At 38.8% G+C, this 15,465-nt stretch overlaps 1 protein-coding gene across 1 annotated transcript in view; it reads left to right on the top strand.

The window, feature by feature from the left end:
• The first annotated feature begins 267 nt into the window (after positions 1 to 267).
• CDH2 (cadherin 2) overlaps positions 268 to 15,465 on the top strand; it is a 40,166-nt gene continuing 24,968 nt past the window's right edge. Inside the window, exons 1-9 of the mRNA XM_030444682.1 lie at positions 268 to 292; positions 1,375 to 1,601; positions 3,422 to 3,568; positions 4,565 to 4,720; positions 6,455 to 6,599; positions 7,661 to 7,833; positions 12,271 to 12,408; positions 12,764 to 12,949; positions 15,209 to 15,465. Coding sequence (XP_030300542.1) covers positions 268 to 292; positions 1,375 to 1,601; positions 3,422 to 3,568; positions 4,565 to 4,720; positions 6,455 to 6,599; positions 7,661 to 7,833; positions 12,271 to 12,408; positions 12,764 to 12,949; positions 15,209 to 15,465 — 1,454 coding nt within the window. The remainder of the gene's footprint in view (positions 293 to 1,374; positions 1,602 to 3,421; positions 3,569 to 4,564; positions 4,721 to 6,454; positions 6,600 to 7,660; positions 7,834 to 12,270; positions 12,409 to 12,763; positions 12,950 to 15,208) is intronic.

Raw genomic sequence — 15,465 nt, 5'->3', positions numbered from 1 at the left:
TTATATGTCATCTGAACATCAGCTCCCTCTTTGAAGGATACAAAAAGGTAGAATTCTTCTCAGTACATTTCTGGTAAGAGGGCATTACAGAATGAAGCACATGATGCATGACATTGAGTAGTGATTTTTCTTGAGAAAGGGACCTTTACGTTTTGAAGCTAAACAGTTTGTGCATGGTTTAGCACAATATAAAAAGTCCAATAAATGAAATGAGGCAGAAAGCTTCATCTTCATCTTCACTATGTGCATTTCAGCACAACCTTCGTAATGAAGTTTCGCACTTCTATTGCTCGTACAATCAAAATATTTCATAATTATTTAGAAACATTAAAGAACCAATCATTGGTTATAAAAGCACATTTCCATTATTTACCTACTATTCTTTGCAGTAACCCAGAAGGTAACTGTCAGTGAAAGCAGTTGGGTAAGGAAAGCAACAACCAACTTGTTACCATTGCTATTTGGTGAACTTCACATTGTTATCTGTATGATCAGTTTTACTGACTTCAAGTTCCAACGTGCATCTTTCAGATGGGACAAAGGGAGGAGGGAGGGAATTAAGCAAGAACAGGTAACTCCTAAGTAGATGAATAGGCAAGAGGTACATGAAATTAACTTTTCTTTTTTTTTAAAGCTGTCTTTAACTTAGATTTTTCTCTGTGTGTTAAGTATTTACTGCTGCCCCTGTCTTGTAGATGAGGAAAATCAGGCACATAGCTCATAAGTGGCCTACCTAAGATGACATAGCTGAATGGCAGGTTGAGCTGGGACAATCTCTTAGTGGACTTTTGGGGTTTCTGTCTTACCCCCATTGGTAGAAAAGGCACTGGAAGCATGAGTTTGTTTGCAATTATTGTTGCAGCATAACAAATTTGTTGAGTGTATGTGATTACTTGATTTGGCTGGATCTTTTAGGTGAGGCTTGAGGATCACATCCTTTCAGCTGTACCAGTGGAAGAAGACTGAAATGTAGTGTAGGGCCTGAAGGGAAATCATAGAATGGTTTGGGTTGGAAGGGACCTTAAAGATCATCTACATTCAACCCTCCTGCCATGGGTAGGAACACCTATCACTGTAATCAGGTTGCTTAGAGCCCCAGTTAGTTTTCTTGTGGAGAGAGGAAGGCGGTGCCTTCGGCTGATCAGTGTATCTGGGGTTAAAAACTTACCTCTGCCTAGCAGTGCATCCAAGGATAGTGCTGTCATGTGGACTGACCCCTAGAAGTCTTAACTCATAATTGCATGTGATAGTAGCAGCAACAAGTTAAGTCCTTCTGGTTCTGCATATTTGTTCTTAATGCATTTTATGTCACACTGAGTTCAAGTGGGCTGCTTTTTCATTTTTTATTCTTCATTATGTGTGTCTGCTTTACAGTGAGATTTCGAAGCTGTGATGGAAACAAAAAAATACACTTTGGAAGCAGTGAGCCAGAAGATTTCAGAGTAGGTGAAGATGGTGTGGTCTATGCAGAGAGAAGCTTTCAACTTTCAGCAGAGCCCACGGAGTTTGTCGTGTCTGCTCAAGACAAGGAAACACAAGAAGAATGGCAAATGAGGGTGAAGCTAACCCCTGAACCAGCCTTCACAGGGACTTCAGAAAAGGTAAAACAACGAAACATAGCCTGTGTAAATGTATTTCCACAAACAAGCCTAAAAATAGGGGTTCCATTCTGTCTGTCGTACCTCTCCATGAGGCATTTTATTAATGGACAGCTAGTGAACACAAGGCTGGAGCCTCAGGAAAAGAGGTTTTATAGCCTGTTATTCTGTAGCTTTACTACAGCAGGGAAAGGTATGCTTGTTTAAGTATATAGGATTCATTTATGTTGGAGCTTTTTGTTTGTATAATTTGAGATTTATACCTGAACTTAAGTTGGACACGGTCATTTCTTTATTTTAAATTGCTTCAAAGTATTGCAGTATTTATTCAAGCAGTTAAATATAACCACAAAATAAACAAATTTGTGCTAGAATGCATCAGTCACGTTTATTAGATGGGAACTGTAGATTTACAGCAGTAACAGGAAAGCGTTTCTGGCAGGTAATATTGGCTTTGTCTTGTCCCTTCATAATCAAATGGAGATTGTAAATTATTCATGATTCCAGCACTACTTGGTAAGGAAGATAGTCTCCCTCTGCTGGAAGCTGCCACAGGATAAACCATGTACTAAAACAAAAATCAATCCTAACAAAATACAAATAACAATGCATTTACCTTAGGAAAACAGTACTAAGCTCCCTTATTCTCTTATAATTCTTGCTGCCTGCTGTTTCCTCCCTTCTCTTCATTTGTAAACTAAAATTCTTAGTTTACAAAGAACAAAATTCATTCATAGATTAACATACCCGTAATAGGTACGCATTAAAGATTTAAGCATAATGTCAAAATACAATGTGGTTATGCAAGACATTTTTCCTAATAACACACTGGAGACCAAAGCTGTGTAATCTTTAGGTTTTCATTTGCTTGCTTGATGATTCTTTTAAATCTAAGGCATGTTTATTACAAAGGAAGTATCATTCTACCTGTAAAGTCTAGTAAAAGAGCAGATGGATAGGTATGCCAGGGCATGCCCTGTTCTTCTCAAACATCCAGTTCAGACATCCTTGCCATCAGCAGAATGTAGAGTAGTGGAATATCGTCTGCAGTTGGGCATGTGTTTTTACTTTGTGACATATTTGATTACAATTTTTTTTTAAGTAAGTTTTTCCCTTAAAAAATTTTGGAAGAAGTTTTTGTTGCCCTGTCTCCATCCTTAAGAAACCTAGGGTGGCCAGATGTGTGCTGGCATCAAAAAGGCTGAAATGAGTGCAGATATAGAAGGGAACAGGAAGGGAATGTTGACACCCAGCAGAGATTAATGCCCAGTGTGTAAAGTGGGTCATCTACTGCATCCATCATGGCTGACATAGGTTTAAAATAATTACAGCATTAATTCTATGGGATTTAATAGGGTCATAAATATTTGAGACATTCCTTACCACTATGTATTAAACTTCTCTTGGAACTCAAATTATATTTTAGCACACTCAGATCTAAATTTAATGTACAGTAGCACATTACCTGAACTGAAGTCCTGGGTAATGAGAAATACATAAAGGCTTACTATTAAATTCTGCAAAATATTAACTACTTCTCAAAGTGCAGAATAGTTTACACAGTAGTGCCATGTTTTAAATGGTTTATAATTCCACTTCTCCTCCAACTTAAGGAAAAAAGAAAACAGAGTTCTTAAAATTTTGAGGCGCAGTTACAAGCAATATTGATTATTTCCATCCTGCACTGTGAATGCAAATAAAAAAACAGTTCTGTGAACAGAGGACAGGCAGCCTTTAAGTCAGTTGTAAAATTGTATCTGAGTTATTTTACAGAGTCTACTAGTAATTCTTCTAACATGTGCTTAATCTTGTACCTGGGAAAGGACCAAAAGAAAACTGAAGACATCATATTTCCATGGCAACAGTACAAGCACAGCAGCCCTCTGAAGAGGCAGAAGAGAGACTGGGTTATTCCTCCAATCAACCTACCAGAAAACTCCAGAGGACCTTTTCCTCAGGAATTAGTTAGGGTAAGGAAATTAGTAGAAATGTGGTTTCAGTGTCTCTCAGAGGGCTTTTGGAAGAGATTTTGTGTGAAGGTTGTCTTGTTCACACTCCAAATGTTTATCACAGTTTTTTGGGCTGGTGTATGTTGCTGTACATGATGCGCTGTGCTGCATTTACTAGGTTTTATTTAAGTTGCCCCTATGTTCCTGTAATACTGAAAGATGACCTTGGTGCGGGTGGTAAGTGCAGTGTTGACCTCTTTAAGTGGTTAAGGAGGATCTCTTCTGGTTGAGCAGTTCTTGTAGCTGCTCCATAGGATCCTGCAGCACAGACATGGCCATTGCCAGGGACCCAGCACAGGATAGGGCCTTCAACCACAGCCCTGGTTGGTTGTGATGAACTTCTACAAGGGTATTTTGGAACTTGGTAGAACATCAGCCCAAGTTGCTTGGATTTGTTTTGCTCTGCTTTGTTGATGTGTATGCTGGTGATTCACCTGCTCCTCACAGATACGCTGCCCCATCAGTGTTTTGCTTTGAAGACGAGACCAAAGTTCAGTCTTTAAAGAAAAAAGGCAAGGTTTTTAAAGGGCTGTTTTCAGTAGTTGGAACAGAATCTTTAGTCTGGTATGCCATGGGATGAGGACAACAGACAATATGACAAAACAAACTATGTAATTTCTTAGGAAATTTTATTACAGTGTATGTTTTTCTTTAGGATCTAAACAGTTCTGCTTAAGAAGACTTAACTTACTTTGGTTTAATACAATTTATCCTATTATGAGAAATAATCAGGGATATTTTTAGTTTCCTGAAAATCCATTGACTAGCTTTCTGTCAAAGAGTGCAATTGAAAACAGCAAGCTTTTCACTGATTTTATACTATTTCCAGGGTAATGACTTTAACAATTTTTTTCTCATCTTCAAGCTATAAGAGAGTCACTGCTTGTCTCAGCAGCACAGTCCCATCCACCGGTTGTCTGCGACTAATGTAATCATTACCTTTTTTTTGACACGTAGATTAGATCTGATCGTGATAAAAGCCTCTCGCTGCGGTACAGTGTGACTGGTCCAGGAGCTGACCAACCTCCAACAGGCATCTTCATTATCAACCCCATCTCAGGACAGCTGTCTGTGACAAAGCCTTTAGACCGGGAACAGATTGCTTCTTTTCATGTAAGAGTTTAATTTACCATAAATCAGATTATCAAATTGAAGATTAACATCTGCTTCAAACATGACTTGAGCAGCCGGCATTTAGTATTCTATGAGATACGATTTGAAGAGTTTGTAGCAGATTCATATTTATTGTACTTACTAAGGCTAACTCTTACTATGTTTAAGCAGCTTAAATGTATTAACATATGTAAACAGTGATTAAATGTGTTTAGATGAAGTCATTTTTAAGACTGAAATGTGGATACTGTAGCTTATATTTCAAATAGAGACCACTGGTTCATAGTCTCCACCGTATTGTATATTTTTTAAAAGTTTTCCTTTGATTCATCAACTTAAATTAGGACGTGACTGCTATTAGAATCGCAGCAGCTGTGATTTGAGAAATGGATGGGAAGAATAAGCTACCAATTTTCATTTTCAGAGGCAAATCTAAGCATTTTAATGGAATTGTAAATTAGAGCTGTCATCTTAGGAAAATGATATTCTTTGCCCTAAAGAAATTGACAAAGTAGTCCATGGAGTCCAGTAGTGGTAGAAAAGAAAGGTTCTAAAGAAGGGGGGAGACCAGGCTCTGACCTCACGTTGTCTCTGCCTTAGAGACACCACGGTGAAATCATTACAGAATGTGCTCAGCTCCTAGTGAGAGTTTCCAGTATGCTGGGGATTAAAATGCTCCTTGCCTCCTGCGTGCTGCTCCTGAACAGAGGACACAGCAGGAGGCATCTGGGGGGAGGTGAGGGGAACTGCTCTCACAGGAGCACAACAGCTCCAGCAGTTGTAAGATTTTTACTGAGAATTTAGCATTGGCAATTCAAGATTTACTGACTTAGGAATTTACATTTATATGAGTCATTTCCAGAGTGATGAGGTAATAATGCCCTCTTTGCTCCTTTCTAGTGGGTTTGTAGCCAGAAGATAAGTATGTGTGTAGAGATATAAAATGGGCTTCAGCAAAACTGCTACAGGAGAATGTTGCTTTCTTGCCTAGCAATTGCCAGATTCTGGCCTGAATACATACGTTTACATTTTCAGAAAGCACTGTGTTCCTGATTTTTTTTTGACTGTCCAATTTTAAATGATTTAGGTAAACCTAGCTGTCAAAGGTTACTCAGTTCTTTTTGACAATCAGAGGCATCATATTTAAGTGTCTCAGAGTCTTTGAAACTCAGTCCATAAACTTTATATTAATTTTAGCTTGGAATTTCAGTGTGCTTACTGACAGTGATTTATCACAAACCTTACTTTGGTGCACCAGGTAACAGCAATCTATTGTATATGTTCCTCCTATGCATTCACGCCTATTAGATATCCATAATATCAGAAAAGAATTTTTGAAAGTGATGCCAGTGTTCGTTCATTCCTTTTGTGCAGTTAAGAAGTTGTCATCTATTTAATATAAATCTGCATATTTCTAGTCAGTTTTCTAATGGTCATTATTAAAAACTGGTCTATATATGACAGTACATATCAGTATTAATTGAGATGTTATGATTCAAAATAATATTCAGCAAATCAAAGTAGTAAGTCTGCAACTTAGAGTAGTTAAAAAGTCCAAATAGAAGTTCCATTATCAATCTGCAGACTCAAATGGTTGATAGGAGGGAGCAGTGGCAGGTGTAACAAAATACGCTGAGCTAAAAATGTCTGGTCTGAAAGTTCTGTATCTATTATTGTATCTACCATTATTGTATCTATTAGTGCAAATTCTAATACTTATAATGTCTTTTGCAGCTGAGAGCACATGCAGTGGATGTAAATGGAAACCAAGTGGAAAATCCTATTGACATTGTTATTAATGTCATTGATATGAATGACAACAGACCTGAATTCTTACACCAGGTTTGGAATGGGACAGTGCCTGAAGGATCAAAGCCAGGTAATACACAGGTTTTCAAAGCATGTGGAGGGGAAAGGATTGTGGTAACATTTTGAAGATGATGAAGGGGATGCTTTCAGACCTTGTAACAATTTGGAACATGTCATTAGTCTGAGCACAGTCCCAGATACTGTCATCCTATCTCACCTTACTTTTAATTCACTTTTTAGCATCCTAAAGTTAATTTTCAAAGAACAAAGTATTAAGTACATAAACTAAACCAGAGAAGTCTTTAAGAATATGACTTTTAGGTTCCTTTTTAAAAAAATACTATTTATAGTTTCACAGTTCTTACAGTTATGTTCACGTTGGCCATTGACATTCATTTAGTTGACAGCTCAGGGTAAAAGAGACTTCCAAAATACCAGCACATTCAGTTCTGGTTCTGAATCTCAGAGGCTTTGGAAATACTGGGATTTGAAATCAAACAGTTTCATTTGAGTTCTTGAGAAAACCATAAATGTTGTTCACATCTCATTAAAATTCTAATCTGCTCAGACTAAAGTTTGCACTATGGCTGGAGCCACTTGCTTAATTTGTCAGTAATGCAAAATGAATTTTTTAGAAAGGTTAGCGTAAGAAATGTCATTTCTCACTTTGCAGTGTTGACTTAGCTTTTGAGATGGAAAGAACATGTGTCTCAAAGACCTTTGAAAGAGTATTATTTACATTGATTTTCAATCACTGTCAGGATGTGCTCCAATTCTGAAAATTAATTATATTTCCTTTGGCCCAATTAATAACATTTTTATCCAAACGTGAGGAGCTCTGTTGTTACAGAAATGTTATTTATGGCAGGATTGTAGGATTTCATTGTTTATGGAGCTTCTTCAGTTATAAGCAAATCTGATATTTTATAAACACAAAGTATTTTTATCTCCTCTTATGTATTTTAATTACTTTGTTGGTGAGTCTTGAGTTTAACCAGTTTGTTTTAAGTAAGAGAAGGAATGTTGGAGACTTGACCAAAAGAAATACTTGCTTTGACCATCACTTGTAAGTGATCCTGTGTAATCTGAGTAAACTGTTTATATAACATCAATTATTCATCCTGCTGCTAGGAACCTATGTGATGACTGTTACTGCCATTGATGCTGATGATCCCAATACACAGAACGGGATGCTGAGATACAGAATCTTGTCACAGACTCCAAGCAGCCCTTCTCCAAACATGTTTACAATCAACAACGAGACCGGTGACATTATCACCGTCGCAGCTGGGCTTGATAGAGAGGTACGGCAGGTCGTAATCCCATTGATTGTGTTCTACTTAGTGTTTTGAAGAAGCACAGTTTTTGCTTGTAACTTCTTACCCTTCTTAAAATACTTCTTGCCCTCCCTGGTCTGAACTTTCTCTCTGGAAAAGAGGATGTTAGTGTGGGGATAAAAACTGGACCTAAATGTTCTGTGTGAATAGATGCTCTGGGTTCCATGTGGTCATGGAAAGGATCTTGTCTCAAAAGCTTGTTTGCTTTAAAGAAAAGGTACAAACTGAAGCAGTGGAATCCAGGTAAGGACCTCTGGTGCTTGGCTTGAATGTAGAGAGTAGAGTTTTCCTCAGCTCCAGCCCTTTACTCTTGGAGACCTCCATAAGCAAAGAGTAGATGGAAAATGGAATTAGCTATGGCTTATTTAATTTGGAAGTACCAGGAGAGTTTCTGTTCTCTTGCTTGCTCTTCACAGAGAGATTGTAAATATTTGAAATATTCTGTATGCTGTTTTGCTAAATTTGCAATAATGCCCTGATCTGAATTTTGCTTATAAAAATAAATCTGGCAAAATATTACTGATTTTAAGATTTGAAAAGTACCTTTTAAAGAAATATACTAGTCATTCTGGCAACATTGTAGATGGAGATTTATCTCAAAACCTGGACAGGTGTTCCAAAACTTTAAAAAAAAATAAAATTAAAATCTCTGTCTATCAATAATTCCTTTGTAATGCTGGGCAAGTTCTGTTCTGCCCAGACAGTTTTTAACTGCACCTACCACTGGAGAAGGAAGGTGCCAGATCCTCTGCTCTGGGTCAGCCATCTGTGAGGTAGGAATAAAATTATTTCCCTCCCAGCTCTGGACCTTCCACGTGGACTAACTGTGCTTTTGAACCACTTGAAAATTTCAGAAGAGATAAGCATTGTTTTATAAACAAACCATAAAACCCAAACAAATCTTAGTTCAGCACATCTTGTTTCATCTTCTGTTTTACTAACCTCAATTCAGCTTGTTAAATCTGAAGGGTTTTTTAAACTGGATTTGCTATTCAGCTTTTAGCTGTTTGCTTATACTTATTTAAAATGGAGAACAAAAATAGTTTCTGATGCTCTGGGTGGGCTATTAATATTCTGATGTATTTCAGCTTGAAAGAGGCAATCAGAAGATTTGAAAAGCTAAACAGACTGTTAGATACTGCAATTAATTTTTAAAGTTTTATTAACATTCATTATATTTAAGTTGGCGTTGAAGAGGATGGATTTGAGGGAAGCAAAACCCTGAACTTTGCACTATTGCCCTATTAAATATAAAGAATGATAATCAGATTTACCATTGCTTTTAAACCCCCGTGGTCATCTTTGACAAGTGAACATTCAGAAGGACACAGTGATAACTCTGGAGTTCTGTTACTTAGTGACTAGGTGTACTGGAGAGATTTATCTTGAAAGAAACCAGCTGTCTGTGGAGCTTAAAACCCTTGCATTAACAGTTCAAAAAGCTTTGTCATTTGCCATCAGTTCTCTTGATGGATCACTGTACTCATGCCCAAATGAGTATTTATAAACATTTCTTACACATGTTGAATATTAATGATTAATGTTAAATCATTCAGATATTAAATTAGACTAATATGAGATAAAATGGTTTCCTTCCCAAGCCATTGCCCTGCTTCCTTCATTTCCGCAGTAATTTTGTGGAAGTCAATTAAATTAAAACGGACAGATTTGAATCAAGCTGGTCTTCTGCAAGTGGGCTAGGAAATGCCTTGTTGTCCAGGAACCTCAGCTGTTCTGCCCACTTCTGCCTTTTTTTCTATGTTATGACTCCCTTTGTGAAGCACTAATGAGGCTAATAAAACACTAGACAAAATTATAAGTTATTAAATTATGTGACCCATTACTTATGGCAGCATAAGTCTTGTTCATGTTAAAAAAAAAAAAAAAAGTAAGGTGTGTTTCCTCTGATAGCATTCATCATCTCCAAGTATTTTAGGTTAATGTGCACAATTCATGCTCTGTGCTAACATGCACAGAAGGAGATTTGCTTAGGTAGGGGACTCAGCTGAAGGCAGAAGATATCTTTCACTTGCTATCAAAAAAGATGCTTTTTCTTGGAATCCAGCTGTTCTCATTTATTCTGCTGTAGCTGTGGAACTCACTTCAGCATTAAAACATCTGCCTTACTGCTGGAGGTGCTGAAGAAGTACTTAAACTTCCTCACATTCCTCCCTCACGTGAGGCTAATTCAGTGAAGTGCTCTTTTATTTGGCCTCTGTTGAAGTGGAAAGATGTGACCTGATGAGGTCTGTGTTTTTTTTCTTGAAACTGCCAGTATGTTTTCAGATTTGTTGCTGTGAAGTCTCTGTGCAGGCTGCTGACACATGCTCCGTGGCTTATTCCTGGCTGCTCCTCAACCCGCAGTAAAAAGAGGAGAGATGCCTCCTCCAGCTTCCCCAGGCTTGGAAAGTTGTGTGTTTTCCTTGTTGTTTTCTGAAATTTCATTCCCAACAGTTGATCTACATGTGAGTGATGGGAATGGGGAAAAGCAACCAAACCCACATATGTGCTGTCTTTTGGGCACTTTTGGGGGCAGTTTCTAGTGCCCTGCTTCTGTTGGCATTAAATAAGAAGACTGTATGGAAGTCGAGTCTCCATGTAATAATCATGGAGTTTCTTTAATGAAATTTACTTCTTGGGATCAATGTGTTAAGACCCAGATGAATCAGAAGCACCTGCTGTTTCAATAACGTAGAATCATCTGGCTGCAAGATTTGCTTCAATACTGCTATAGATTTTATTTCTTCACAATAACTGAAGTATAGTTTTTTCCTGGATGAAAGTTATAAAAGTATTTCTTTGATTCCATTGTGACTACTTCTCTTGTTAGTGCCACAAAGGTAACCTTTAGGATGTTTATTTAAGCCTTTTGAAGGTCACTGTGCAAGTACATTTTCCCAGACAGGACTTCTATATGTATTTATACATTATTAAACATATATTACACTTCTGTATCAATAATATTAGTCCTGATTTTAAGAAGGATGCATGTGCAGTTATACACATTTGACATGTTGCAAGGGTTGCTTTGTGAAAGATGAGAAGAGCGTAAATTATATTCAGTAGGTGATAAAGATTCATAAAGCTTGTTTTAAAATAACTTTTTTAATTCAATAACTCGTGTTTGCTGTGTGTAACCATTAAATCTCTCGTGTCTGCCACAGTGTCTGGCCAAAGTCTGAAAGAGTTAGACATTATCAATGGAATTGCCCTGGCTTATTTTTCATACCGATATCCACAGTCCCTTTTTCTAAAGTTTCCATTAGAAGCCATCTGTCATCTATTATCCCAGTCTTTAAGTTGTGGGAGAAAATAAAGTACCAAGTGGAAAAATAATACGCTTTTCTTTAAACATTTTTATTTTGCCAGCAGTTTTTTTGCCAGTGTTAGTAAACCATTCGTGAAAGTGGTATTTCGGAGTGACAGCAACTTCATACGCTTGTGCATTTTCTTTTGGGGAAAGAAGTGAATGACAACAAAGAGAGCTAGGAAACGGGTAAATGAAAGAGCACGCACACAGTATTTGCATTTCACGGCAGAAACCTGTGATGAGTTAAAATTATCGACTTCTCAGCAACTCCACACACACACACACACAATTGTTTGTGTTGCTAAAAAATAAACAACAACAAAAAAAACCCCTAACCACGTCGAGTTTGTTTTAAACTTCTCACCCGTTTGAGGTTCTCCGGCTTCTGTCTGCAGTTCCTTGTGCCTGAGGCAGCTCTGGTCCCGCTCCCGCCCAGGCCGGGGGAAGGGGAGGAGGAGGTGTGAGGGGGAGATGGTGGCGGCAGCAGCCATCTTTGGCCGGGGAGTTTGAACATTTATGGCATTATCCCGTGTGGTTTGTTCCCTCCCCTTTCGCTCCCGGTGCCCTTAACTCGTCCCTGCTAGTTAGCCGTGACACCTCCGGTTTCCATAGCGATCGCAACAAGTTGCAGCAGCGGTTTTACCACTTGGGCTCGGCTGAAACAAAACCTTGGCGGCTGCGGCCGCTTGGCAGGCAAACCGCCCTTGGTGCACTTCTCTCAAATGCTTTTGAGGACTTGCCCTGTGTTAGTATGAACCGCACTCCTGGGGTTTTTTTCCTTCAGCTTTAAAAAACGTTGCTAAAAGTGTGATAATAGCATTAACTGTATCTAGTAGGTTTGCTATTGAGCAGGCATTCTGTCCTCGTCTCAGTGATGTTTGAGGAAAATGAAGCGGTTCGGTACAGCTAGATGCAGTCCTGTGCTGTATTCCTGCCACACAAACTTTACTCCTGTCATTTTGGGTTGATGCTAACTAGAATAAACAGTGTGATAGGCTCCACTGCTTAGCAAAGTGCAATTTTGGAAACATCTGCTGTCCTGCGGTAATGTGAGTTTTGTCTAAAACTTATGTTGATGTCATTTTGTGTTTTAGAAAGTACAACAATATACATTAATAATTCAAGCTACGGACATGGAAGGAAACCCAACATATGGTCTTTCAAACACAGCAGCTGCCGTCATCACTGTGACAGATGTCAATGACAATCCTCCGGAGTTCACTGCCATGACTGTACGTACAGGGTGGGAGTAACTGTGCATATTTATAACCCTTTCCCACTTTTCTCATTACATTCACAGGCAGTAAATATTTATTACTTATTAAATAGTGCACTGACAGGCAGGATTGAAGTGTGTACAGAATATATATCCCTTGGATACAGTATTCTGCTTAGGCCAAAAGGCAAAAGCTGACAAGGGAATCAAACCATCAGTTTCTGGGTGGCCTCAGGTAAACTTCATTAAAGAAATTGTCAGGGCTCTGGTGAAGAGAGATGCGCTCCTTAAAGTTGATGAATGTTCAGTATGCCATGGCTCCTGCGAGCTTCTGCAGCCAAGGTGAAATGTTATCTTGGGTTTTTTTGCAGTTCTACGGGGAAGTACCAGAAAACAGGGTAGATGTGATCGTAGCAAATCTGACGGTAACAGACAAAGATCAGCCCCACACGCCTGCCTGGAACGCGATGTACAGAATGACCGGAGGAGACCCCACAGGTCGATTTACCATCCTGACTGATCCCAATAGCAATGATGGGTTGGTGACTGTTGTGAAGGTAAGAGATGCTTCTGTTTCAGAGAATGAAGCAGAGATGGAATAAGTGGGAGAACAATGAGGGAGAAGAAATAGGAACTCCTGAGGCCAGCATGAGTCTGGAAAATAAAAGAGATGGGCACTCTCTGCCTTGCAGAAGCCAGCCATCCGCCTCGGAGCGTTCCCTTGCTTAAGCTATCAGTAGTATCCCAACTGATCAGCTTCAAAAATCAGTCTAGGTTGTTGAAAATAACAGATTTTGAAGCTTTATTTGTCTCAAATAAAGGGGTATTATATTTAAGAATTAGTCTGTGAAAAATCATTTGCTTAGTATTTCTTGCTAGTGTAAAGAACAGCTTCCTACTTCTTGGCTGCCTCCACTGCTCGTCATGCTTGTTGTCTAGACACAGGTTTTATTTCAACATGTTGCCATGAAGGAGCAGATATAGGCAGTCACAGATGAAAAAGTGATAGGTAGGAGGCTACTTCTACAAGAGCTCTTAAAGACTGGCTATTTTAAAACCTCATTTAAACTCCTTTTATGGAATAGCCTGTCTATCTTCATTCTTCAGCCAACACAGCTATATGGTGAGAGGTGACGTATTTCAAGTGATAATAACAATGTGGTTCTATAATTAAACCTGCCAGGCCTCATGGCCTTCTGATAAGTGTCTCATCTCTTGTGCTGGCCTGTTCATGTTTTGGCTGAGCCACTTACCAAGTCAAGTGTGAGATGCCAATGTTCCCATTTGGAGATTAAAACTTTTTTTTTTTTTTCTTTTCTTTCTTTTCTTTTTCTTTTTCCTTTTTGTTTTTTTTTTCCTCAGTGTCTAGGTGAGAAAAAGATAAAAATGCGATGCAGCTGTAGCAGTAGTTCACACTAGTTTGTTTGGGGTTTTATTGTTTATTGTTTTTTTTTTTTCTAAGAACTGTCTCTGTTTTATAACTGCACTTCCCCAGAGGTACCAATTGTTATATTGCAGTCTTAGAAAAAGAATTATTTGAGTGTCTGTGCTTTGTAATTAGGCACATATCAAACTAGAAACGTCTGGAAAATTGAATTTAAAAAATGCACAGATTAAACTAAAGCTTTATTAAAGGAAGTGAGCCTAAGATTCCAGATCTCTAACCTTTTTGGTACAGCTTTGCTTACTTACAAATTTATTTTTATCAAGTTCTATCCCCTCTCCTGCCAGAGTATCTAAGCATTCTGCTACATCTGACCTGGTTGTGGGAGCCTAACTGCAAAAGAAGCTTTTTTCTACAAATGTTAGGAAATGATAGGCCTGTTCAGAAGAGGGCTATCTATACCATCTGAAATCAGAAGCTCTTAAACAGCATAGGAAAGTCAGCCTAAGGTGGTAAATGGCAGTTCTTTCTGCAGTCTATCCAGCAGCAAACCTATAAGCACACAGACTTAGGAACAGTTGGAACCCTGCCCACAGTTTTTATTGGCAGTGCAATGACTTGATCTGTCAGCTTGTAATGAAGATTAGGTTGTCTCTTGTCACTGACTTCATACTGTCACATGCCAGCTGGGCCTGTAAGGTACAGGATTCCTTCAAGTCTAGAATCAGTGTGAGCAATACAGTGTGTAGTACTTAGGCAAATCAGGCCTTGGGGAGTGCCTCACCTGTGTGCAGTGCAACAGAACTTTAGCCTCAAACTGTTTTTACTCATCCTTAAACAGTTCAGTGAGGAAGTCCCCAAAATGAAAGTTGTATGGACTGTGAAGGTGGGAGTGGTAGGTATACCAGAAGTGGGATTAGCTGGGATTACAGAGACTTTTCTTGTGAAGCATTAAGGGCGTGGGAATCTCTGATCTAAGGGCTAGGTATGGTCATGATCATGTTTGAAGGAAATCTTTGTTGTAAAAGAGAGAGGCAGCTTTCTCTCCTGTGGAGAACTCCTCAGGAGGAACCATCTGTTCATATGAGTGCCTGGCACAAAACTGGGATTTTCAGCATTTTCTTGTGAAACTACTTGTTTCAGCAATTATCTCTAATGGCACTTCCAGAGTAAGTAGAATCCAAGGATGTCACGGTTTCTAGCTGTTCTGACTTCACAACTGCTTCTGATTTTAGGCAAAACCCCAACCTCGTTTCGTGTTAAACTGTTATGTTGATTGAGTTCTCTTTAGGCTCTGTGGTCATTTTTGAGAAAAGCAGTACAAGTAATTTACAAGTACAAATTTGAAAATGAGCTTTACAGCAAAAATGTTATGTGTTACCATCACTATTATGAGTAAAAGTTAACACTTTATGCTCTTTGCTTTTCCCAGCCCATTGACTTCGAGACCAACAGGATGTTTGTACTTACTGTAGCTGCGGAAAATCAAGTGCCTTTGGCTAAGGGTATTCAGCATCCTCCTCAGTCAACAGCAACCGTGTCCATTACAGTTATTGATGTGAATGAGAGCCCATATTTTGTTCCAAACCCTAAGCTTGTACGTCAGGAAGAAGGGCTGCTTGCTGGTAGCATGTTGACAACTTTCACTGCTCAGGACCCTGATCGTTACATGCAGCAAACCTCTCTAAG

This window comes from Calypte anna, chromosome 2 (assembly GCF_003957555.1).
Source record: "Calypte anna isolate BGI_N300 chromosome 2, bCalAnn1_v1.p, whole genome shotgun sequence".
Lineage (NCBI taxonomy): Eukaryota > Metazoa > Chordata > Aves > Apodiformes > Trochilidae > Calypte > Calypte anna.
The sequence above is the reverse complement of the archived record's forward strand: the minus strand, read 5'-3'. Positions and strand labels throughout refer to the sequence as shown.